The sequence below is a fragment of the Papio anubis genome, chromosome 6, assembly GCF_008728515.1.
Source record: "Papio anubis isolate 15944 chromosome 6, Panubis1.0, whole genome shotgun sequence".
NCBI lineage: Eukaryota > Metazoa > Chordata > Mammalia > Primates > Cercopithecidae > Papio > Papio anubis.
The window spans coordinates 102,895,876-102,923,197 of NC_044981.1; the positions used below are offsets into that span (position 1 = coordinate 102,895,876).

A 27,322-nucleotide genomic window follows, 5' to 3' on the forward strand; every position below is an offset into this window, starting at 1 on the left:
AGTGGAGGAGAGACGCCCTGTGCGTAATGCAGCTCCAGGCCTCACCCCACCTGGGAAGGAGACCCATGCATTCTGCAGCCACCTGCATTCTTGCCCCCCTTTTCAGCCCATCTCTCACATTGTTTTCTGCTTACCTTTATACACCTCGAACCTCATCCTTCTCCCTCAACTGGGGCCCGTGATGCTAGCCATTGTGAAGGGCAGGTGTAGGGTCTCAGTTGCCCTTCCAGGAAGAGAGAAGCAAGGGTAGTGAGCACTTATGCTAATAAGGATAACAAGACTGGTTAAACAGTCATCAGTTTCAGAGGAATACCACTGGAGGAGAGCAGGTTGGTGTTTTTTCCTTCCCCTTACACATTTATTGTCCTTCGTCTCCTGCAAAGTGTAGCTTACCAAGCATTTTTATTGGAAAGTAATATTGGTCTGGTCTTTGAGGGTAAATCTTCCGGTGGAACATCTTTCATGATAAGATTTATTTCATGATAAGTTTTAAAAAAGAGTGAAGGATATAAAAGAATTGTACTTTTCACTCACCTCTTTGAATCTGTCTTAATCTCCTTGTATCTTTTAGTCTGAATCAATCTAGGGAATTTTTACCTTGATATTCACTGCCTAAAAATTGAATCACCACCTTCCTTGGCTTTACTGAAAATGTGATGTTGATTGGAAAGCATACAGTATTTTTGACTCAAAGTTGTCAGTAGGACACACAACTCAGAATCTTTTGTTGAGTTTTAACTATTGGTATTACATGGTGGTTACAACCACGCTCTCATTCTACCAAGTGTGGGTAACAGGTACGAGCCCTGCTTTTTGGATGGGAAACCAAGCCATGGGGCAGCCACTTCCATTCACCTATCCTTTCATTCTTTCAGCCACCAGTCTGGGAGGTAGGGCTCTTCCACCCACGGGCCCTGCAACAGGGTATGCCTGGCAGAGAGGAGAGATTGGTCCACGTTTGGTGAAGATCTACATTAAGTGTAATAGCAGTGCTATCATAATCCATTGTAAATAGGTCAATATCTCAGCTTTCTTCCTTGACTTTATTTGAGTTACTTGCAAGCTTTCTCCCTCAACATATTAACAAATAACCTTTGGGCCAATAAAAATGCAATTTTTGTGCTTATGGTTTTCATGAATGCAAAGGGATTTTCTGTGTTTGACAGTATTCATCTAGAACCTAGAACAACGCAAGACTCTGTAGGCTGCTTGTATCTACCACACCACTCCTGATCAGTGGATCTGGGGAATTCCTTGCCTGGTGAGGGTACGCTTGGAATGTCAGGGCTGTTGGACTTTGGCATTGTTCTTTGTTACCATGGGGTCTGGTAGCAGATGATGTATATCACAGAGGAAAGATATAGGATAAATACGGCAGATAATGCCCTGTTCACGTGGAAATCTGGGTGGCCAGAGAGACAGTTGTGCCAGTGGGTGCTTGGTGACAGGTGAGGATGATGTGTTCTGGAAAAGTCAAGGAAAGGAAGTGGTGGGGATGGTGTTGAGTTGCCCAGAAAACCTGGCTAACCATTCATTTGTGTCCCTGTTGGAATCTCCATTACTGAAGGGCAGGGGCCAAAGGAGAAATGTCCCGTATTTTATCAAATTCAGCGTAGAGCAGCAAAGGCTTCTTGCAGCCCTGGAGAGCATCCTTGGCTGAGGAGAAGCCCAGACAGAGCCTCCCCTTAACGCCTGAGCTTCGGATGACACATCATCACTTTGCAATGGTGGCAACAGTCGCACTGGAGCTTGATTCTCATTCATTTGGTAATTGGTTATTTCAACACAAACTGTGACTAAGGAACATGATTACACACCTGTCAGCCATATGATGGAGAAGAGAGCTGTCTGCGAGCAGAGGAAGAGGCCTCGTTTCTGCTGGGGTCTCCGTGGAGTCTTTTCCATCAAAGATGTCATTTTTCATTTTAACCTCGAAACAAGACAGATATTATAGCTACTGCCTTGTCTGTATCATTTATAGGAATCGCTGCCACAGATGCTAATCTAAACTAATACAATTTCATTTTGATTATATCTTCGTAGGCATCGGATTCTAGTGCACAGGAAGGCAGGATGTAATAGAAAGAAACAAATGAGCATAAACATTATGTGGTACCTGTGGAGCAGCTTCCTGTGACGAGGCAAGGGACAAGGAGAAATAGCAATTAAGATGTTTTGCACAAGGAGGACATTTTACTGTAAGATGAAATAAATCAGTAAAATAAAAGACAGCTTTTTCAGGTTGCACAGCTGACTCAGGGAGGGGAGTTCTCATTTATGTAGAAGAAATTGCCAGATGATGGAGAATCATGTCTAAGGATTATAAATAAGAGATGATGTTTCAGAAAGATAAGGGTGGACACATTTAAACAAAATCAAACCCCGAAGACAGCAGTTTTGAACTGAATTATAAAATGAAGGAGGACCTAATAAATCTGGCAACACTTAGTTAAAATGAAAAGCCCTAGCCTTTCGAATAAGAAGATAAGAGCTGCAAATTTGCACACTTTTTTTTTTTTTTTTAAGGCAGAGTTTCACTGTATCACCCAGGCTGGAGTGCGGTGGTGTGATCTCAGCTCACTGCAACCTCTGCCTCCTGGGCTCAAGCGATTCTTGTGTCTCAACCTCTGGAGTAGCTGGGACTACAGGTGCCCATTACAATGCCCGGCTAATTTTTGTATTTTTAGTAGAGACAGGATTTTGCCAGGTTGCCCAGGATGTTCTCAAACTCCTGAGTTCAAGCAATCCACCCACCTCAGCTTCCTGAAGTGCTGGGATTACAGGCATGAGCTACTGTGACTGGCCTTAATTTGCACACTTTCTGGAAATGGTGAGCCAAATATCAGATTGTTCAGAAAATCTCCCTCTCATTTATCTTTTCTGCTCCTCACTGTCTTTGGTGAGGTTACTCAGTGTGTGGATTTCAATGTATGTGTGCCCAAGCTCTGCTGAGCGCTGAGCATATAAATCAGCAAATGATAAAGGTGTCCTCTGTTATTGATTTAGAAACAAAGTTTATATAGGGTGAAGTTAGTACCTGGAAAATAAGGAATTGAAAGAGGTGACATAAATGGTAATCAAGGGAAATAACACCAAAATCTTTTTTTTTTTTTTTTGAGACAGAGTCTCGCTCTGTCGCCCAGACTGGAGTGCAGTGGCCAGATCTCAGCTTACTGCAAGCTCCGCCTCCCGGGTTTACGCCATTCTCCTGCCTCAGCCTCCCAAGTAGCTGGGACTACAGGCGCCTGCCACCTTGCCTAGCTAGATTTTTTTGTATTTTTTAGTAGAGACGGGGTTTCATCGGGTTAGCCAGGATGGTCTCGATCTTCTGACCTCGTGATCCACCCGTCTCGGCCTCCCAAAGTGCTGGGATTACAGGCTTGAGCCACCGCGCCCGGCCCCAAAATCTTAGTTTGAGTTATTTGGCAGAGGTGCGGTGAAGGCCATGGAATTCAACATACTGCAGTGCCCACGAATCCTGGGCTGCTCACGTGGGAGCCCGTTGGCGAGTGTGGAAAGTTTGTTGACCGAGATGGTGCTCTGGATATACTAGGAGTAAAGAGATACGAAGGAAACAAAACAATGCCTTTTTTGCAGGAAGCAAAAGGGATAGTCAGATGGCCGAAGAGAGATAGAAGTGGTCGTTAAGTACTGATTGTGTCCAGATTGTGTAGAGGGTTAGGATCCTGATTAGTGGGTGTGTTTGTGCATTTCTAAAATTCCTCCAGCCTTTGGCAGTGTCTTCTGATTGGCATTTGCAGTGGGATGCTGGGCATACCCTTATAGTTGCATGCAATTTAATTTTAATCAAGACTTTAATGATAAGAAAAGATAGTGAGTTCCTATTGCTTTCTTGCCAGCTGAGGTTTTCTTTTTTTCTCTGGAAAAGGAAGCAGATTTGTGAAATTTAAGTAACTGTCATATATTGAGTACTTATTCTGTGCCAGACATTGTGTGACGGATTGTCTCATTAAATCCTTGCAACAAATTTCTGAAATGGATGTTGTGGACCCCATTTTGCTGATGTTTAGGTTCCTCTTTTCCCCATCAGTGGTGGCACCAGGAATCCAGAAATCAAACTCGGGTTGGAGTGGCACCATGTGGCCCTCCTCACCCCTTTCTTACTAATGTCCTGGGCAGGGCCAGAGTCAGGGTGAGGGTGGTGAGCACATGGGGTGCTCAGCCCTTGAGAATTTGCTCTCACTTTTTCTTGCTTTTTACTTCCTTAAAATTCTTGCCTGCTAACAAGAGTATTTTCTACTTCTTGCCTTTCGTAGTTTACTTTTATTTACCGCTATAAAATTGTAATTATTTAAACATCTAAGTTTTAAACAGGATATAAATATATGATCTTTGACACTCCAGATTGGATATAAATAGAGCTTTCAAGGGACCATTTGCTTTATTGTTATCATTGAACTTAAAAAATTAAAATGTACTGAGCGTGCGAGCTGAATACCATTCATTTTAGGTGCTTGATTATTCAGTTGTATACTACTGCCCGGCACACAGTAGATGCTCAGTAAGTGAAGAACAGATGACTAAATGAGTGAATGGAGACCTAAGGAATACATTACTTAAGTGCCCTTGCCCCACTGTCTGCATTCTGTGGGGCCACAATGACACATATAGTGCTTTGGTATAGATATAGAGTATTGCATTCTACAGTTTATGGAACCAGTCAAAACATTTTTATAACTCAAAGGCAAAAAGTCTTTTATCCCTTAAGACAAATAAATGATGGAAATTTCTTTATTATAATAGGATACTTGACTGCATGTAAACACTGCCTGTTTTTATTAAGAAGGGATGGCTGATATCAATAATCTTATGAAATGATCATTCTTATTCCCCTTTTACTATTTTCCACATCAAAGAATAACAATTTTCTATTCTGTGATTAGGCAAGAACCGTAGGAGGAGGTTTATGAATCTAGAATCCCGTGTCCTTGAGAACATGTCTCAGTTTGTCTAGGAACCTGAGAAAAGATTTGAGCTCACTCTCACTTTGATTATGGGATCACTAAAGATCCCATAATCTTTCATTTGTGGGATGTGCACATGAAACTGGAATTTAAGAGATTTCAAAATGAGTGAGCCCTCTGGTGAGAAGTCTGTCAGCTTCAGGGATGTCTCCTTCCCCATCTCTATGCAGGGTTTCTCACGCTGACTCACAGGACTTCGCTGGCACCACTCCTATTTCATCTGCAGCCACCATCCAACCATCCTTGCCTCATCTTGGTCCCATACTCCAAGTCCAGAATACATGGAGAGGCCACCCCGCTGATACTGGTGGGCTTTGGGTTTGGGTCTGCTCAGCCTTTGGCTGTGTTCCTCAGCCTATGAGATTGGCTCTCAGGTTCCCCCATGAGGTGCCAGCTCCCTCACCATCCCTCCGTTTGAGCTGCATTGGACACCAATAATTCACCATGAAGGGGAGAGACCAGAGGGCGTGTTCCCTCTCACCCACAAGGACCTGCAAGGATGTGAGGGTTTGAGCCACGACTTCTCTGCCTTCTAGTAATCCCTGCAGTTTCTGTCACTCATCGTCACCATGCTGCTTCTGCCAACTGTGCTCCTGGGGCACACAAACAGTGTGGCATGGGGGTTGAGATCTGCGCCTGGTGTCATGACACCTGCATTTAGAGCTCAGCTTTGCCTTTTATGGGCTCTTTGGTCTTAGACAAGTTGCTTAACTTCTCTACATGTCAGTTTCTACACTGGCAAAATGGAGGTGGTGAGTAATAGGCAATTCCTAAAGGTTTAAGAAGCTTTAATGAGCCAAAGTCTGTAAAATGCTTAGCACAGGGTCCGGCACAGAACAATCATTAAATCTTATTATTATTGTAAAAGTGGCTTCTATATTGAATCTTCTTCCTTTGTTCCTGATGACAGTTCCATGAAGTAGTCACTGAGTTGGAAGGTTTTGGAATTGGTGGTGCCCTCCCCAGTGGGGTCCAGCCTTCATACAGTGGGGTTTCCAGTCATCTCTGAGATGCCATCTAGAGCAACTCTGTGTGGTTGAGAGATCAGGGTGCAGAGGAACTGGGACAGCTTGAAAATTTTGGTAACTAGAAAGGTTCAGTGAGGGAGGGAATGGAGCAAACAGAAGGGGTAGGGCTGCTCACTGTGCAAGGCAGAACCACATATTATTGTTCTCAGTTTATACTAAGAAGGGAGAGGATGTGGAAACCCAGGTCACTTTTTGTCTTTCTTCACCTGGGCTTTGACCCCAAAATACGCCTCCTGGAAATGTAATAATAATAATAATAATAAGAAGAAGAAGAAGAAGAAGAGGAAGAGGAAGAGGAAGAGGAAGAGGAAGGAGAAGGAGAAGGGAGAAAGAAGAAGAGAGGGTGACAGAGGAGCAACAATTAACTAAAGTTGTCATCCAGAAATGAACTTTAACTTGATACTCAGCTGTTGGCTTCAACAGGTGTGTCCCTAAACCCCAGTCAAATTCTGCTGAAATGATTATCCACTGTTTAAGCATGCCACAATCCCACCTTTTATTACCTCAATTCATCATCTGCAGAATGGCTGGGATTTAAAACAAAGACTCCAGAGAGTATCGTTGGAGCAGAGGTCATTATTTATGAAGCCTCTTCGCCTTCATTGGTCCTGGGTTTGGAAGCAGAGTAATTCAGATATTTTTCTTCCTTAAGTCTGATAGCACCTCCGTTAACAGGTCAAGTGGCACATGGGTCATATTTGGAGCTGTCAGGAAGACCATCCTGCTCAGAATCATGTTTGAACTTCACATTCTGAAAGACCAGGGATGTGTTACCTCATCTTCTTCCTTTGCCTACATCCACTGGCAGAAGTCGCAGTATTGCTGCATATCTGTCAGAACATTTATGTGGCTAGCGCACAGTAAAAGTCAGGATTCTGTCCTGGTTCTAGGCTTTCTCCTTCATGTTCAGGCTGATTTTAGATCTTTACATATATTGTATAATACTCATACTTCTTCCTAAAGAAATCTTACCTTTAAGACAAATTATATTTTGGACAACATTATGCAATGCTGACTGTAACACTGTCCCAGGCCAGAGCAGTGACCAGGGTGGAATACTTTCCTATGTCTGTCCAGAATAAAGACCAGAGTGGCAGGACCAAGGCCATACCCATGGAGGACAGTCAGCTCCAGCCAGGCCGAGTACACAGATCAAAGGGCCAGGGCAGGGCCAGAGTCAGGGTGAGGGTGGTGAGCTGGGAACCGTATGGAAGTGGGCTCAAGCTGAAGCTGCGGGGAATGAGTGGCGAGAGTGCAGGGTGATGGCTGGGAACGGTTTTGAAGCATCTGCAGGCCTGCTTTGCTGGTTGGTGGGCATCTGGGGGATGAGGTGAACTGAGGCTTAGCATATGGACTGGCCAGAACAGATGTAGGCAACCCTGGTTATACCCAGACCCTGATTATAGCATTTCTGTGGTTGCTGGTGGGAGAAAAGAACGTTAAGTTGATCTGAGTGCTGAGCTCTTGTTACAAATAACAATTGTGACGTCATGTCTTTGACAAGTATTGCTGTTAGTAGAAAATTTATAGTCCTTGACCTCAGGATTAGTAACTAATTCACGGACACCATTTGTTTCAATTTGTGACTCAGCTATCCATGACTACCCTCACCAGCATATGCCCTGTGAGTTATTTCTTCCAGAAGCAGTGAGAGATGTGCACTGATTCATCCGCATCCTTTCACATGTTTTCTGGTGTCTGTCTGCCCTTTGCCAAGACCTGTACACATGTGACATGGCAGGTCATGACGAAGGGTGTGTTCTGTGACAGTGACACAGAGCAAGCTAACTCACTCAGGGCAGTGACCTAAGCCTCTTGCTTTGTGCTCCCACCAACTTGAGCTAATTAGCCATCGACCTGCTCAGGGCTGCATTGTTGTACTTCTGTCTCTATTATTCCTAGGAGTGGAGGGCGTTGTGGATGGAGCAGAGGTTGGCCAACTGGCTTTTTGTGCTCCACCCCCTCACCCCCCAAAACAATCACCACAGTCTGGGCAGGTTTCTTGACAAGGCACATCCAGGGACTCAGTTTCACTGATTGGTCCAGGGATATCCACTGCCTTGATGAACTGACTCATGTTGACCAAAGTCACAATCTGCATTCGTATACCAAGTGCCAGAAATATAGGAGACAAGATAGCATGAATGTCCCTTGTAGTCTGTACAGCATCACCTACAGGATTAAAAAAAAATTGTATCATAATATTGATGATGTGTTTAAAAGTCCACAAAGGAGATTGCTAAAGGACCTGCAGAACTGAGTGAGTTTTGGTAGGACATGTTTTTTCTGGTATTGAGAGACCTAGGTGTCATACTTGATGATCTGAGGTTTATTTAATAAGAATCAGATTAAAGAAGTTGGTTTGGCCAGGCGCGGTGGCTCACCCCTGTAATCCCAGCACTTTGGGAGGCCAAGGTGGGCGGATCACGAAGTCAGGAGATCAAGACCGTCCTGGCTAACACAGTGAAACTCCGTCTCTACTAAAAATAGAAAAAAAATTAGCCAGATGTGGTGGCGGGCGCCAGTAGTCCCGGCTACTCAGGAGGCTGAGGCAAGAGAATGGCGTGAACTGGGGAGGCGAAGCTTGCAGTGAGCTGAGATGGCACCACTGCACTCCAGCCTGGGGGAAAGAGTGAGAGTCTCTCAAAAAAAAAAAAAAGAAGTTGGTGTTGAAGATGTTGAAATACCATCTTCCGCAGGCTTCACGAGAGACCTACTGACGTTGCTTCTGAAGCTGCAGGGAACCCTTTTCTTGGGCTCTTTGCAGACTGCCTCTTCCCCTTCCCCTGCACCCTCCTCCCCCATCTTCCCCACCTCCCCACCCCCCGATTCTGTTACATTTGTCATTAAACACTCTATTTTCCTAATTTTCTTGGTATATTCAATCTTGGAGTGCTAAAACCAAAGAAATTTGGAAACTTCCCTCAGTAACATGTTTTTAAAACGTAATGACACCCATGTTTTCAAGTTATTGTACACGATTTACCTTTGCCATCAGCACGCAGGTGGGAGATCATCAGTGTGTAGAATGGGGATTCTGGAACCAGACTGCCTGGGTCTGAATCCTGGTTCTACCACTTGGTAACTGTATGAGTTTGTGTGAACTCCGTAATGTCTCAGTGCCCCAGCTTCTTCATATGTAAAATGGAGATAATGATAGTACCTACTTCATAAGTCATTTTTTTTCCTTGATATATGTATGGGTGTGTGCATTAAATGAGTTGATACATATAAAGCACTAAGGATGTGTCTGGTGCATACATGAAAAGCTGTAGAAATGTTAGCCGTTATTATCAATCCCGGATGATAACGGAGCAGCATCTTAATCTGGTTAGTATTGTGTTTTTTAATCCCATTTGAGGCCAGGTTATTTCTGGGCGAGGCATCCTATAGATAGTGAATCTCCTCTGTAACATCTGGATCCTTTTCTAGCCTTACAGACAGGGTCCTGGAGTTCCCTTCTAGCCCTTGCCTGTTTAACATTTTCTCTGATTTCTCAGGTCCATCATGAGGTCTGCATATGAGCCCAACCCCCTTCTGCCTAGTAATTTCAGAGAAAAGGAATAAAAGGACTACCTGAAATGCCTCGATTAGGTCTATTAATTAAGCATTTTGTGGGTGCCAACCAGTAGCAAAGTGGAATCATTTGTGTTTCCCTTCCTTTTGTTTCCCCTCACTGTGTCCCTGGGTAATAGATGCAAATGACTAGTAAAAAGCCAAAAGGCAGGCAGTGGGCGGAGGAGGAAAGTAGGGGAAGGGGAAGGAACCTGGATAATCCACTGTCGATTAAGCTTCCGGAGTAATCAGAAGCTGCCTGGGGCTTGAGGTGGCATGGCCTTAGCAGAGAATGAAAAAGAAGGGAGCTGCATGCCCCTAGCTGCTGGGCCTTACCTATAGATGCTGTGATATAAAAATTCTTACCAAACAAAGACACTCAGGTGACCTGAGAAAGAGCCCTGCAAGATAAATGCAAAAGGGTCACCTGTCCAATAAAGGAAAAATAGATTTAAAAATAAAAAGTAAAAACAGACATTTTCAGAACTGCTCAAGCAACTGCTCTGATTATTCCAGACACAGTGGTAATGTGCTGGGATGAACATGATATATTTTAGTTCATGTGGAAGCTGTATTTCAGGCTGATGTGGAATCTGTTGCCATAACTGTCATGCAATCCATTAGGGCCCCCGAGTAAAGGCAGCCATTAATCAGGCACAAGATCAGCCCCATAGCCTCACATGCATGCGGCTCTGAGGGGCTCTGACCTGACATCATTTAAGGAGATGCTCATGGAGGCCATAAACATGATTCGATTCCCATTATCTTCATGTTGCATATTTGTTACCATTATTCTTTGAAGACTCCAAATTGGATATTAAAAATTTATGATATATATAAAGGTTTGCATGATGTGAAAAAATAGCTGCAGCAAATAAGTCCATCTCATCCATCAGAGGTGTGTGAGCTGTCAGAGGAGCCTGAAGAGATATGGAGAAGGCCTGTCAGTTAGCCAGTTAAGGAGGATGGAGAATTAGGAGGGCCTTCTCTGTTAAACAGCTTCTCCTACAGCCTACACGCTAAATGGGAATTTAAATACATTTGGTTAAAAGAACGAAGTAAAACAGCACCACTGCAGAAATCCCCATAGACAATCAACAAGCAGATGAAAGGGAAGGCAAGGGATCCTGATGCAGACATTAGTAGTAATGTGAATGGAGCAGATGCCTGGGTCCAGAGATGGATGTTTCTGGGTTACTGGCATATCTCCAGAGCAGAGAGCCTGATGCCAGGTGGGAGCCCTGTGTCCAGGAGAAAGCCCTCCACCCAAGCTGCATGCACACATAATTTTATTTGAGAACCATGCAACTTTCTACAATCTGTTCAGTGACTTGAATATTTGCATATAAATAACTCGTACTTAAGGGATATCCATTCATAGAGGTAAGCAGTTCAGAGTAGAGAAAAACAGAACACTCCAGGCCTTGGCTTAAGGAAGAGTGAGGGCTAATGAAACCATTCGATATATATTTACAGGATTGTTTGTTATGTAAGAGACTTCATACATAATGCATGGTCTCTGCCGTCAAGGAGTTTCCAGTCTGGTAGAGGAGATAAGATATGGATGGTAACCAAGGAGTCTCAGACAGACCTGGGACTCTAGGAGAAGGTGAGATATCAGAAACAGGGAACAAGGTGCCCAGTTGTTTAATCAAGGAATGGACTTTTGAGGGTGAGAATTTGTTGGACAAAGACCAGAGGATCAATCCAGCAGGGATGTGGAGGAGAGAAGCATGTAGGGCGAAAAGATGATTGGCCAAAGTCCAAATTGAGTGCAAAATCTTCTGTGAGGCCAAGACCCTGGTAGCTAACCAAGTAGGAGGAACAGATGTTGGGCAGAAGTGCACTGAATAGTTGGTGAAGGTCTAGGTGTGAGGAAGGTGTGATCAGATAGCTCTAGGAGAGCCCTGCTAAGACTTGGGTATGGAGAAGACTCCTGAGGTTCAGAGGCAGAACACTCAACTGGTAGGGACTCGAGGGCAAGGCTGAATATCCAGCCATAGTGTTAAAGGATAGAAACCCATTCATTTATTCATTTGCTCACTCTGTCATTTATGGAACCCTTATAGTATGCCAGGCACTAGTCCAGGATCTGGACATTTGAAGCTGGACAGAACGCAGTTTCCACACTCAAGGACCTCTTTGATTAGTAGGAGAGGCAGACACACACATGGTCATAATGCAATGCAATAAATCGGTGTGGAATGTAAATACATACAGGGACAGAGGGTGCAGAGCTTAGGTGAGGACAAGGAGGAAGAGTCACCAATGACTTCCTAAAGGAGCTGCAGTCTGAACGAAGGCTTAAAGGACACGTAAGGATCTGCCAGCAGAAGGAGAGATGGAATCTAGTTCCATCAGAAAGAATGGGGTTGAAGGACAGGAGACCCAGTAGAAGGGCACTGAGAATTCAGACCTGAGGAGTTGGGCCACTGAGATGAGCTCAACAGTGCAGAAACTCCAGGGGAGGCAGGGAGCTACTCTGAAGACCTCCCTATGTTGTTCCCATCAGAGGCAGGGGTGGCTGAAGAGAGGTCCCAGGTATCTGTCCACTGCAGGACAAAGAAACAGCACTGACCTTTAGTTCAAGTTCACAAAGACATTCACAGCACACTGAAAGGCAGTGTGTGATAGCTGCTATTTATTCCTGAGCTTCCTCAAGAGAACGTGTGGACACATTTGAGAAAGGAAGGCTAAACCAGAAATGAGATTTCAGAAAATGAAATTCCATGCATTTTCAGAGCAGTGTCCCCATGCTTTTACCTTGAATTTCAAAAAGAAATTCTATTATTTTTGGTTCCAACAATTAGTTATAAAATATAAAATCTATGTCCCCTATTTTCTCCTCTCCAGTTATTCAACTATACACTTATTCTCACAACTTTGAGTTGCACTGTTTTTGGTGTTCTTAAGTCCGGTAACAGTGCCACATGTGTGAGCTGACATGTGCTGTCTCTGCTGCAGCATAGGAGGGCTAAGCTTGGAAACTCTGCTGTGCTCTCCCCAGCCCTGATTCCAGGCAGAACCTTTGCTTGTTTTCAAAAGAAATCCTGAGATCACAATGACACAGAAGTGTAAACTCCCATTCATCACAGGGAGGTATTAACTCTGAAGCCTAATTATTTTTCCACTTAAATGGCAATATTGTTAACCTTTTCATGGAGTCAGAGACATCACACTTCTCTGGGGTAGGCAAGTGGAGCTATTTCTAGAATGTGTTCCACCTTTTCTAAAGGCGTTCTCCAGAGGAGGAAGAATGCCGAGCTTGCTCCAACACGCACATGGCACCGTGACTTTGTCCCAGAGGAAGCAGTGAATTCTTTAAAGAACTAAAGTTTGCCGTATTGTAAGAATCAAAATAAGAGAAGTGAATTGGTGCTGATTCAGAGGGAAAGAGAGGTGAATACAAAGTTTGTTTAAACCAGAGGTTTTTGAAGTAGAGAGGCAATTACTGTAAATTTCTCATATCATCTAATATTTATCTAAATGTTAGGCAAACCATGAAAATGGATACACAACTGTCAGCAAGACAGGGAAATTGCTTGCAGTTTAACTGAAGGATTTTTGTTTCTGTTATGGCAAAAAAAAAAAAAAAAAAATGAAGTTTCCTTTGAATAATAGGTCAAAAATGCACCTTTGTTCTGACAATCACATTTGTAGTAAAATGCAAAAAAATAGTCCCCCATTTGCTTTTCCCTGTAGTTGGCGTAAATATCTAGCACATTAGTCAGAATAAAACTGTTGAAAATAAGACACAAGGAGAGAGTTAGTTCATCATGAAGTGCCTTGATGTGCCTTCTTTCAGAACTTGTCACTCTGGAAAAAAGTCAGACATGAACACAATTCTTCTGGCCCCAGCAGATATCTAGAGCCGACAGTGGGGTGGTCTACTCTCGACAGGCAATTAGAGAATGCATTGTCTGCAGAGGATTTAAGAACAATAATAAAACCAGCCAAAAGTTGGTCTGCTTTATATTATTACCATGAGTCAGTGATTCTGAACAATTTTAGTGTTCACATATTCCTCCCTGAAGGGGTCATCGGTGTCATATGTCCACCCTCCTTGTTAAGTCATTGTCTGGCACCCCAAGTGGGGGCAGATGTAGAATATATTAAATATAGTAAAGCCTCTGACTTTAATGTATAAGAGGTTGTAAAACAGTATGAACTGATTCTCTATGTAGGGTAAGGAAGGTCCTATGGATTTTGTCTAACATTGCCACCAAGTTCTGTGAATGATCCAGCTCATTCTTACAGATCACTTACTGGGCATCAGGCAGTGGCTGGGCTGAAGATACAGTGGTAGAAGATCAGACTCCATCCTTGCCCTTAGGAAGCTTGTAGGCTAGTGAGGGAGACAAAAATCACACCAGTGATTCCAAGGTTGCAACCATGTTGAGTCTAAGAAAGACCACAGCGGAGATATTTGCCTTGGATGGAGAGGTTTAGGAAGGCCTTTTTAAGGAAGCAGTACGGTAGTTCCTCCAAGATTATTGGTCATACCAGAAACTAAGAAACAAACAAATAATGATAGTTTTTGCCCACAAGCAACTAGTTGTGTAATCTCTTAAATCTTTTTTTCTTGAGACAGAGTCTTGCTCTGTTGCCCATGCTGGAGCCTGGTGGCGTGATCATAGCTCACCGTAACCTCGAATTGCTGGGCTCAAGCAATCCTCCTGGCTCAGCCTCCCAAGTAGCTAGGACTACAGGTGCATGCCACTACACCTGGCTAATTTTTTTTGTTTTGTTTTGTTTTGGTAGAGATGGGGTCTCCCTGTGTTGCCCAGGCTTTTTGAATATTTAGGGTAAGATCTATCATAGGGACTACATCCTAGAGGTAGAGTGTTCCTTATCCAAAATGCTTGGGAACAGAAGTGTTTGGGATTTTGGAATATTTGCGTTGTATATGCTTACTGGTCGAGCATGCTAAATCTGAAAATTCAAAACATGAAATGCTCCATTGAGCATTTCCTTTGAGCATCATGTTGGCATTCAAAAAGTTTTGTATTTTGGGGTGTGTTGGATTTCAGATTTTTGAATCAGTGGTGTTCAACCTGTATATCCCCCTCCCCACTGGAGCACAGTGGTTCACTCCAGTGCCTGGGACTGGAGTGGTTAGAGAACATTCTGGCAGCTATGCCAAGGGCCTCCCCTTGATAGCTGTAGACACTCCCCTTAGATCAGCAGTTCTCGCCCTTCCTTGGTACATTACAATCTCCTGAGAGCTTTCTAAAAACCACCTGTGTCCAGGCCCCAATTAAAGCAGAATCTTAGAAGGGAGGGGGGTCAGATACCAATATGTTAAACAAGCCAAAAACAAACAAACCACCCCAGATGATTCTAATATGCAGCTGGGGTAGAGAATTCCTGCCTTAGATGAATGCACTGAATTCCACTTATTCCTGTCATAGTAATTGAAAATTACACATTAAAAACTTCACAATGCAAAGGGGATTACAGTGGTGAGAAGTGTGCGTAAGTTCTTATGTGTGCACACAAATACACGTGAAGGTGATGGTTGGAGAACTCCTTATACTTTGCGTGCTTTTCATTTCTGTGGCATGTGGTGGAAACATGGCAAATGGCTGAAGGATAGAATTTCTTGGACTCTGGAGTCAGGGTGGGTGTTAGAGGACAGGGCATTCCCAGAGCCATGGAAGTTTGATGCAGAGGTGAACATAATAGTTCAATAAAAAAGCAAGTTTCTAGCCTTCTCTCTCCACTTCTGAATCTCTTCAACCCCCCTCTCCTTTCTCTTCCACTGCTACTTTATTTAACCTCATAAATTATGTGGCTTTATATGAAGTGCTTTGAGGAAGCACATTCAAATCTTCGGTAATGGGATTTTTTTTTGTCCTTTAAACACACAAAAAACATTGTGTGCACCTTACGTGTAAGTGGAATGAATGTATTTTTGCCACTAATGTTGAAAATATCCCTAGGCATCTGGTGTGTATGAATGTGTATACATAGTACATGCATAATAAACACATTCCACCTTATGAATATTTATATACAAGATACATATATATTGAATATAGACATACATATGTAAATAGTAGCCCTTGAAAACTATATGCAAAGTGTGTTTCCAAGCATATGTATCATAGTGCATCAGGAATATAATAAAGCTACTACCAAGTTTAGCATATTTTGAGGTGGCATTTTCTACAGAGTTGTTTATGGTAGGGTCTACTTACTATCCACGTATGCGTTTTTTCCATCACTTAAATGTTTGCTAAATATCAACTAAAAGCAAGGCACTGGGCATGGCAGAATAAGAAAGATGAAATTGTTGTGATCCCTGCCTTTAAGAGACCTGTACCTCATAGAGTGGCTTAACATTTTGTTATGAAGAGTCTAATATTGTCACTGCCCATTGGCATCTTCCTGCTTTCTTACAACTGCCTTTCATTTATGTATGCCACTGCTGCCTTTGCCAGTTGGGATTTAAAATGCGACCCATTTGAGCTATATTAATTTAAACCCTGGCATAGCTGCAAAGTTGTTCCGATGCCGTCAGAAGATGCATTGGTCTCAGTGCCTTGTCAGCCACTGGACATGAACAACAATTAAACTTTTTTCTCTGTCACATATAGCCAATCCTATAACTGCATTTTTATTTTAGTCTGATTTAGTAGGAAAAAAAGGCACCAAGCCCTAGGGATATTGATAAATCTCAAAAGTGAACCAAAAGAGAGCAGTCTCTTTTCCCCACAAACTTCTTGTAACCTAAATATTACTGACCATGACATTGCACTTCCAAGTTCCATCTAGTTCCTTCCCTGGGCTAGGTAGCAGCAGCTTTCTTAAACACAAGCAATACATTCTAAAATGTACAAAATATGGATCTCTTTCTAAAATGACAAGCCCCAGTATAGCCAGGGAGCTCTGAGTGACGCTCATCAGGGCAGATTTTACTCCATTAAAGGAGAAACAATACATAAGCGTTGTCATCTCTGCCACAGTGTATGCTCATTGTTTTCTGCCCCCTCAATCCATACATAACAACAGGTAGTTCTCAGCTGTTCCCTTGGTGCCAGACATACATTTTATCTAAAGAGACAGCAGACAGAACTACCTGCTGCTTCCTGTGCGGCTCTCCCTGTGTTTCTCTCCTTTTTCCTACTTCACTAGGGCTTTTAAAAATCAGCTGGCAGGGAGCCAGGAGCTCATCATTTTAATGCAGTGTAAAATGGAATATGCATAATTATATGCAAGCCATATGTGAGGGAGACAGCTCAGCTGTGAATTTCAGGAGGCCAGGAAAGAGAGAGCAGTTAGGGCTAAGATGAGATGAGAGCAGAGCGGAGTGCAAGTGTCACCCAAATGAATGGTTTAATGAGTGTGCTGCAGACACGCCCCCTTTCACCTACCTCTGCCTTCTCTCCCACTCCAAACCAGAAACCGGTGGAGATTAGAAAGAAGACTGTATGCAAGCGGTATTGCTAATGGGTTCTGTTAATGTCTCCATTTAAACTTCAGCTTTCTTAATTAACAGCGTAGATCAAAATAACCAGTAACTTTTTAATGCAGCTTTTAAATTAAGTCTATTTTTTTTTTTACTGCATTTGATTGAAGAATCATGGTTCTTACCAGATCATCGCTCCTTTTAGATCTTTATTTAAAATTGGAGGGGAATCAGTTTATCTCTAATAGTATTACAATGCAAAATATAATTATGCAGATTGCTTTTCTTATGGCCTTGCTATTAGAATTTTTTTAAAGTGCATTATCTAGAGATTGCTTAAGCATGCCAAAAAGTTTAAACACGTATGTATGTCGTATAATCCTAAATGTGCAATGAACAATGTGCACTGAAAAACTAAGGTGGTGGTAATTGCCAACAAAATTATTTGATTTTGGTTTGCTTGATATTGTTTTAAATATTACACCACAATGAATTTGCATGTTCAAACTAAACAATGTAAAGAAGAATAAATCCCAAATTTTGATACCTAAAAGGCGTACTGCGTATTTAAACAAACTTCTTAATATTGTTGTTATTTCTGGATTCCCGTTTGTTGAATGATCTGAGCTGTTGTGCTTTTAGCTTTTTTTCTTCCATTATTTGTAAGTCCCTAAATAGGCCATTATATTTCCCTTCAGGCTAGAGATGAAGATGGACATGCTGAAAATTTTCCCCAGCAGCACTATGCTAAGGAAACTCCAAGGCTTGCCTTCAAGAATAACTGCGAACTACTTGTAAGAATAACATACTTACAACAAGTCTAGAATGTTACTTTAGCACAGTGAAAACAGTTTTTGAAAGGGTTTGTTCATGATTACATAATTTATGAAATATTATAGTTTTCTGTATAGAGTTCTAAATGCTAATTCTGATATCACTGAATATTAATTTTAAGATCTCAAATTGTTTGCACATCTTTTATATCTGATTATAGAGCTTGAATGGCCCTGTACTTTATTAGCTTGTTTTGTTTAGTAGTTTATAAGCAGCCACTTGGAGAATGGCTAGTAAAGTTAAAAATATAGAGAAAGACAGTTGATATATGTAGCTTGGGAAAAAACAACCTCACCCTCACCCCTCCTCCTACGTCCTCATTGTACACTATTTTAGGAGACGACATGGTAATATTTTGTTCTGCTAGGGAAGATAGCAGAGTTGACACGCAGTACTCCCTTTAGAATTCAAGTATTCCTCCACTCTCTTGCCAAACTTAATCGTCTCTCCTATGCAGAAGGAGTCAAAGCAGTGACAGGGTGCGGGGATGTTTACAAGTCGTGAGAGGGAGGATATCAGCTGTGACATTGAGACTCTGTTCCAATGCAGGGTTAATTTGCTGTTCATTTTAGCATTTACAGCCAGGCAAGATGAAAAGCAAGCAGGAATGCCTATTATATTTCTATTAAATGAATCTGTTGGGACCTAATGTTCTTGATTAGCTTTTGAAAATGAGTGCTCTGCAATGCATTTTCTGTTTACCTAAAGTAAACAGAGAATGAATTGTCATTTATTTAGAGATTCAAACACTCCTTTTGAAAATGAAGCTTTATGAGGGATCTAGCTATGTTGTCCCTAAATGTTCTTTTCTTTTCACTTGCATTAAAGCAAAACATTTGTTCCAACTAAATGAAAACACTGAAAGAGAATGAGGATGCTCAGTTGTTACATTTTGAGGTAGTCTAATTTCTGTTTAGTTTTTTGGCCGAATATAGTACAGCTCTGCCAGGTCTCTGCATTAGGAAATCCCACATGTAACAGTCTTTGGATTTAGCTCTGATACCAACTGTTCATTAAAAACAAAGTGTCCAAAGAGCAGGAGAAGAGACAAAAATATAGTTCTTACCCATTCTAGCCGCAGTAGCTACATGTTGACAGCAAGAACCTCCTTTTCCCCCTCCACAGTCTGCACAGTTACAATTGCACTACTCATTCTGTGTGTGTAGTCCCTTGACCAACAAATCCACAGGCAAATTTGCTGCTTATAAATGTAATTTTTTTTTCTGAAAATTTAACTTACCTTATATTTTATCTTAGGACTCTTAAATTTCCAGGACTGCTAGCATTACCTATTCTGAGGAAACCCTTTTTGTTCATTTTGGTTTTAATGTTTGATTATTCAGCAGAAGACCACAGAGGCCCTTATGCTGTGTTTTGGTATCAGAATGCTTTGGGGTAGCTTACTTCTTTTTAGAGACATTGGTAAAAGTAACATGCCATATTTAATTTTTGTCTATTTGTTGGAAAAATGAACATGTTTGAGTCCTGGTTGTGGTCAGTTTATGCTGGAGGAAGCAAAACATATATGTGAACATCGTTTTTAGCTGTCTTTAGGGAAAGTAGATGTTTTGTCATTGCTGTGCTTAAACACATTGTTGTGTTGGCAGTAGTTTTGAGCAATTTGGTACAATCTTTGTCCTTCTAGTCACTGTTAGAAATGCTTTATTTTGGTCAGTATACTTTCCTGTGATAAAATAAAAGGAATAAAAAGAAAACATAAGTAAGCTTATTTCTCCAAGGAGAATTTTAATTTTTTTCAGCTGTAAGAAAAGTGATGGTGTTTGGCTGGTTATGAAGCCCTTCTCTGAGAAGTTATGCTTCTATATGAAAAAGACTTGTTCATTCATAAGAAAGAAATAGGAAATCCTTGGAGTTTTCTTAGTGCAGCTTAGAGCAGATTTTTAAAGAATCTGTCAGAGAAGATTGCAAGCTCCACTCCAAAGTGCTTTTTTAGCTGAAGGGTGGTTCTGCCATCTTCTTGCATGGATTGCTGCAAGAGCATTAGCCAGTTTAGAAAGCGTGGGAGCTCTGGAGAAAGCACTGAGGCACAGGGTGCCTCTGGGCCCCCAGATGATCAGGAGCACATGGCTGGAAGACTAGTCCTCTGTGCCACAGACACTGACAGAAAGTGCCCTGACCAGGTAGATGGGACGTTGCCTTGACTTTATGACTGACTCTAATGTCTCTGCCCGCTCCCCACCCCCACATGACTGCTTCTTGGAAGAGGGAGGAATATTAAGTAACTTAAACAAAAGCAAAGCAAAATCGATGCCCGGAATACACAAGTGTGTGTAATCAGAAGGCACTGACAAACAAAGCATTGGCTGATAGAAAAATCTGCTGTGCAACTGTAGATTTCCTGTAGGGTATTGATTTTTCCATTTAAATCCCAAACTGTGATATGTGCCTTCACACTTAATGTACAACACAGATGACTAGATATTTAGCTTTGTGGCCAAGATCCTTTAGTTGGTGACTGTGCAGCAGTTTCCTTATGCTTTTTATTAATTTTGAAAATGAAAGGCTGTCAAGATGAGTGACATTAGATGAAACGAGTACTATTTGATATGTCACAATTCACTGTGGCCCCACCTACCTCTTCATAGATAGGCATGCACACTTGCACGCATGCACGCACACATGCACACATACGGGTATTTTGCTGGCATATCTAAGTTTATGACTAAAGAAAACTTTTAATAAAATAAAATGTAGGAATTTTCTATCATGTTAACACTATAGCAGCCTGGTTTACAAGAGCCTGGAAAAGGGAACATTTAGAGCCAGCCACGGGTGAAACTAGCCCTTGCCCCAAATTCCAGCTCCATTCTTGGTCCCTTTATCATTACTGCTTCTTTCTTCTGGGACTGGAAGGCTTCTCATTTCCTCGATTCAAATGCTCGTATCTCTGGCGAGAGGTGGGTTCAGAGCTAGAATGAGGAGGACCATAAACACGTTATGAGCTCACTTTTTCTCCTCAGCCATGACTTTCTCAATTTTTGAAAGCCCACTGAGAGTAAAGACCTTGCAGAAATACAGCATGAGCTGGGTCATTGGAGGGGAAAGACCTGTAGTGCGAAGAAGAGGAACACTGAGAGGGTTTTGAGAAGGAACTGAAGACTCCTGAGCCTACTCCCTGAATTTTCAAAAGATCAGTCCAGAGAACATCCCTGTGTTCAGGAAGAAGGTCAAAATATAACCAAAGAATAACAGCAACTGATGGAGTATTATGTGGTTGGATAAAAGCCAGGCTTAGGAAGTTTGAAAGGGGAAGTAAGAGAAAAGAAACTCAGGGGGGTAAAATCAGCCTGTCTCCCTCAGTTCCAGATTCCTGAGTTATTACCTAGACAACGTCTGAATTCCTTTGGCTTTTCCTGAGGCTGTTAGGGGTGAGGGCTTTGCAGAGGGAAAGGGAGGGAGCTCACAACTGGGAGGTGAAATAAAAATAGCATCGGGGAAGAATTCTTCCTGGTCACTTACAATGCCAGTGTAGGGAGAATATGAAAATTACTTTAGTTTTGTGGCTGTGTGATCAGAAGTGATGAGGAGAAGAGATGCTTAGGCTGCTTTTCTGTGGGCTGATTTTTCCATTTCATTTCCTTGTGGATGTAGACAGGTGGATTATAAGAGTTGCATGTAGGCCTTAGGCAGTAGAAATACCCCGTGCTAATCCAGTGCTCAATAAACATGACATTATTGAGCATCTTCTATGTACAAGGCATTGTATTAGACAGTGCAGGTAGGGACACAACATAGAAAAAGACACAGTCCCTTCCCTAAAGGAGCATGCAATTCAGTAGGAGAAATAAGGCACATACAGTATCATAGACATAAAAAATGTGGGCTCTCAGGTCTTGCCCCAGCTAGACTTTATACACTGTCATCTTGGTGGTATAGCTAAGGATCACAGGCACAAAGGCTTAACATTTATTGTAACATATCTGATATCACATCACACTTTTGGATCCCTGTTTCACACCCTTGGATCTCTCTGAGCTTCAGATCTTTTGTAAAATGTGATAATAAAAGGAAATAACCTCAGAGCATATCATAAGGGTGGAAAATGATGACATATATAAAGAGCCAGGCACATAGTAAGCACTCAGTATATATTAGCTGCTGTTATTATCATCTTCTTATAGTCATGATTGTTATTGCATAATGAGCTGTGCCCCAAAAGAACACTAGCAAAGTTCTTGGAGTACAGAGGAGGAAGAGATTTTTTCTGTATGCAGTCATTAAAAACTTAACAAGGGAAGACACCTTTGATCTAGGCCTTTCATGGGTTGGATTTAGATCGTTGCCAGAAAATGTAAGGGAAGAGGGTGTTCCCAGCAGAGGAAAATAGCACAGGCATGGAGGTGGGAAAGTATGGGCCAGGTGCACCACACACAGGTTAGTATCTAGGCTGGCCAAGTGTAGAGTACCCGAAGGCTAAGGAGTGAACAGGCAGGCAGTCCCATATGCAAGGGTCTCAATAACTATCGAGTCTGGGTTTTAGTAATTCTGCTTCATGGGAATTCCTAGCACTTCTGTGGATTAAAAACATTATTATGGAAAATTTCTAAGTATACAGAATTAAAGTAGTGGGAGTCATATAATGACTCCCCATGTACCTTTCGCCTAGCTTCAACAATTGTCAACTCAGGACTAATCATGCTTCATTTTCCTTCCCCACATCCCCCTCCCCCAACCTGCTTTTTTTTTTTTTTTTTTTTTTTTTTGCTGTACTATTCTGAAGTATGTATTCTTTTATGAGGGACAGATTTGGATTTTTAGTGTTTTGGGTTTTCTTTTTCCTTTTGTAAAATCTTTAGGATCCCTCTTCTCTGGCTAGAAAGAATCCATTGATACTGATTAAACCAGGAATTAGAGCTTTGGGACAATGCATACATAAAACAAATCACTCTTGGTTATATATTGTGCTTTTCTTTCCCTGCTCAACACAACCTTGGTAAAGCTTGGCCAATCAGACCCAGTTTTAAAAGCCCTTAAAGTGAAAGACATCACAGTGCCAGTGATGACTTGAACTTTCTTTATTCTCAGGCCCCTGGTTCTAAGTGTATTTATTTAAAAACAAAATCAGATGTCTTTGCAACCCAGCCAGACTCACCAGTACATGTTAGCTTCTCACAGTCGTGAGGGGAAATTCTCGATGGCTGCCATGTATTAGCCATTGCTAGAACTTTTCTGCTAGATCACGAAGATGTAACAAGGACTCCTGAAAGGTGATAGAAACTGTCCTATTTCATTTGAAACTTAATAGGTGTCTCAGAATAGGTGCAATTGACTAAAGACCCTCCCCCTAATGCTGTTGGTCTAATGAAAGTCAAATTTATGCCCCAGCTCAACATGAATTTACATACTATTGCTTTGATGTTACAGCTGAGCAGCACAGGCACTGAAAATTAAAATCATGATGGCACACACTGGAACTCACATCACATCAAACAAAACATCATATGATATATGCATGCATTGTGTACTATGTACCAGTTTCCTGAAATAGTCACTGCAATAGCCCCACAGGTATAAAATAACCAGAAAATCCCAGGGGACTGGCTGCTGTCTAGAGAAACTTAGCCTGTGTCACCATTTTTTTTTTTCCCCAGCCATCTTCCAGATCCCTTTAGTTTGTGGTTATTCCTGTATTCCCATAGTTTTCTAAACTATCTTGGAAAAATAGAACTTTCCAGAAATAAAAGTCACAATCTTAGACTAAGCAAGAGGCAGTTCTGATAGAGGTGGCATAATTATGCTCTCCGCAAGACCATCTAGACTTTAATACAGGCAGAAGGGATGGATTCCACTTGAGTCGTATTTCATCTGCACATTCCTCTGTTCCCATCTGTGCTGGTGTTTCACCTTCTTCTTCAGCTGTGTCTGCCACTTCCCTCTCACTCTTCAGCCTCTTGGCTCCCATTTCTGCCATAGTCTTGTAGTTCAGGTCCTTTCACTTTTCTTGTATAAAGACCCTCTTGACCACAGTTGACCATCTCCCCTCCTTTCCTGTGCATGCAAACCCTATTTTACCTCTCTTTGTAATTCCATTATTTGAGAGAAAATCCACATGAGGGAGGGCTAGAGTTGCTCAGCTTCTGCTCTGATATAGGGGCCTTATTGGGGGACAGAGTCTTGATTTGGCAGGCTCTCCTTTCCAGAGCATGGGGGATCTTTGCCCTTCAGATTTCAGAGCCATTGCATACAAATGTCAGAGGTATAATGGTTTGGTTTTCATGCTGGCTTCTCACACAGTCCATCACAGTGATTCTTGGAGCCAGAGGGAGGTATGAAAGACTGTGTGTTCTCCAAGGGAGGCACTGTGGTCTGGTGGATAAGAGTGGGAGTCCCAGTCCTTTCTCCGCAGATGTGCTAGCTGTGCACCCTGGGCAAGTTTCTCACCCTCCTGAGCCTCAGTGTCTTTTCAATATGGCGAGGATAAATACAGCACCTGCCTCCCTCATAGGGTTGTTTTCAGCAGTCGATGAGATCATGTATATGAAACATTTAGTATACCTAGCACCTAATAAAAGCTCAACAATCAGTAGTCTTATTACTAACAAAATGGAGCTAGAAAGATACAGTAGTTTAAACAAAATCTTGAGGCAGATGCTGGGAGTACCTGTCTTTATTCTTCAGCTTGAGTCTCCTCCCAATTTGTTTGGATAAAAACTCAAATGTAATATTTTTAATTTGGGTAAAAGAACTTCTGAGAAAGGGTTGAACATCTATCCACTTGCCTTTTTATGCCCCGGGAACTAGAGATGCTTGTTGGCGGCATCGGAAATGTTGCTGACTTATGAAGTACTGCAGTATCTGAATACCTTTTCAGAGGATAATCTAAAATTTCCAAAAAATAGTATAGTATTGCAGTGAAGAACTTGGACTCTTAAGCCAGATTATTTTGTTCATATTCAGAAATCTCCTCCACTCCACCCACTGGCTATGTAGCAAATTACTGAATCTCTGTGTGTCTGCGTCCTGATGTGTGAAATGAGGACGATAGTAGCTGTTGGGTAGGGTTGGCCTGGGGTCTAAGTGATGACTACCTGTAAGGTGCTTAGAACAGTATTTGGTAAACAACTGGCACTCAATCAGTGTTGCTGTGATTATGATTATGATTATGATTATGATGATTTATTCCAAGGTTGCTTGCTTTCCAGTACATCATAGACTACTACTTGACCAAATTTACTAGCAATGGAGTACCTGAAAGTTTTACATATGCACATTTGCATGAAAACCCCACAAAATTTCCTTTTGAACAATGAAGGGGACAGCACAAAGATAATTCTTAGCACTAAGCTTAAAGAAAGAAAAAGACTCAAGGAAAACTCTCTACATGGTCCCAGACCTCTTCATTCTGCCTAACCATTTAATAGTAAAAATTTTAATGTTAAAATATGCAACTAAGAACATAAATGCGAAGCAAAGGAAAAAGATGTAATTTACACAGAGCCCTATCTGCCATAGAAAATGGGTGTGCCTCTGATACCGTGCTAAGGGAAGGAGACAAGAAATCCACCTTTGTGAGGCACCTCCAGTGAACGAGCGCTGTGATCTGTCTGTATAGACCCCTTTTAAGGCCCTTTATTCTCACTGTAACTTTTCTCAGTAGATATTGCTGTTTCCATTTTAGAAGTGGGGAAATTAAAATGCAGAGATGGGATACTCCTTGCCCTGGGTGAGGGCAGGAGGCCCGGTGAGCAGGCACAGAGCTGGAGCTTGACCCACATCTCTGACCACACACCCATGCTTGTGCTCAGGCCAACACATGCCGCTGCCTTCTCAGGGTAGGGGCCAGGTCGTACACATTTTTACATTCCAGGATCAGAGAAGGAGTGCAGTCTGTGATTGTGGAAGGAAGGGATTAAGAAATTAATTCAAAATGACTCTTTCTAGTTTCTTTATAGTAACAATTCTTTGGTAGAATTCTGAAGCCAGAAAGAATATTTATGGGGAATGTTAGGAAGGGCAGTTTATTCAGAAAGTCATGGCAATGTTTGCGGATTCCCAGTGCATAATAAATTGTGGGGAACAGAGCCAAGGTATATAGTTTTTAATTTGGTAGACTTGGGACATTAAAAGAACAGCTGTAGACTATAGAAAATATATTTTTCAATGTGATATAAACATTCGAGTGTCTTTTTAAAAATCTGACTGCTATAGATTTTGATACTTTTTTTTTTTTTAGGATCACTAAGGCCTTTTAAAAAAATCTTGAACTATTTTGGTTTGTTAGGGTTGTATTCCTTAGAGTGAATGGATCTATTTCTTTTGAGATTTCTGGCCATAAAATAGCATATGGGAGTCAGTCACATTCTCCTTTATTGTTTTAATTACTAGAACTGAACAATTACCTAAAATACCAAAGAGAATTCACCTCCAGTGGCTTCAAGGAAACTATAGATCATATGTCAAGCAAAACCAGGAAATCAGATAGGATATCAGTTATCAATATTAAAATGTACCAGTAACCAGCCAGAACTAATATTAATCATATTCAGTTATGTGCTTAGTTTATGGTTAGAAGAACAAGCTAATGAAAGTCTCTTGAGAGGAAAAGGGAAAGAGTATAAAAAATATTTGAAGTGGAGAAGAATGACATATGTGAGTAATAAGAGAGGCAAGAAATTAGAGATGGGAGGACTGGTAAGGGAATTTTAAAAGGGAAGAAGGAAGATAGCAGCCCATGCTTAAGCTTCAAATGAGCAGGTTCAGGAAAACAACATTCTTCAAAATAATGTATTTCATTGCATTTTGGCTTAAAATATTTTTCCTAATTGTATTTTTTGCATACTTCCTACTCTTTGTCTCTTCCTGGAGAGCTACGTGCCACCAGGAACTAAGACTTTTGCTAGAGGACAGTAGGCATTCTCTTTTAATTCCAGATGAGTCTACCCTGGCCGAGAGCTTTGTGTGTCAAGAGCCTTGTCTCTCTCGTTCATTGCTGGATCCCTGAGAACCACGCTTAGCTCACACCATTTTTCATGAATTCTGAGATGCACTTTTCCCCCCTAACATTTTAATATCTCAGAAATGGGAGTCATATATTACAATTGATGACCTGTCATTGTTTAATTGCCTGTGTGTGTGTGTGTGTGTGTGTTTCCTGGTGGTATTAAAATAATGGCATTGTAACAGTCAATGGTGATATAGATTCAAGGAACCATGGAGGTGGACGCTTAAGAATTATTTGTTGAATGAATGTATGTAATCAAATATCTCCCTGGTTCTAGTTCAGGTAAAAATGAAATACTTATGAGTTGGTTCTGGATTGTATGTCTGCCGCCAGTGAGGCGGGGTGGAGGTTGGCCTCTGGCTATCTTGGCTGAGCATTTTAATGCTGTTCACTTTTCCTTGAGTGGAACTGATAGATGGCTTGTTCATTCTTGCAAGTGAAATGTTAAATCAATTAAGACATACCCCAGATAAGCCGAGTTTAAAATAAGAAACTTTACTTTTGCCTTATTTTTCTAGAAAATTGCTTTTTGTTCTATTTTGGATTA

The 27,322-nt window shown here is 41.7% G+C and overlaps 1 protein-coding gene across 17 annotated transcripts in view; it reads left to right on the forward strand.

Annotated features, from left to right (window-relative positions):
- The window catches only part of LOC101015920 (sine oculis-binding protein homolog), a 172,294-nt gene that overhangs the window by 80,026 nt on the left and 64,946 nt on the right, over positions 1–27,322 (forward strand). For 16 of the 17 annotated variants that reach the window (XR_646291.2, XR_646290.2, XM_003897976.3 and 13 more), the window contains one exon: positions 17,678–17,773. The exons of the other annotated variant lie outside the window; for it this stretch is intronic. Coding sequence is in view for 14 of the 16 variants with exons in the window: in XM_003897976.3 (XP_003898025.1) it covers positions 17,678–17,773 (96 nt within the window). In the remaining 2 variants the exon portion in view is untranslated. The remainder of the gene's footprint in view (positions 1–17,677; positions 17,774–27,322) is intronic. 17 annotated transcript variants of the gene reach the window in all.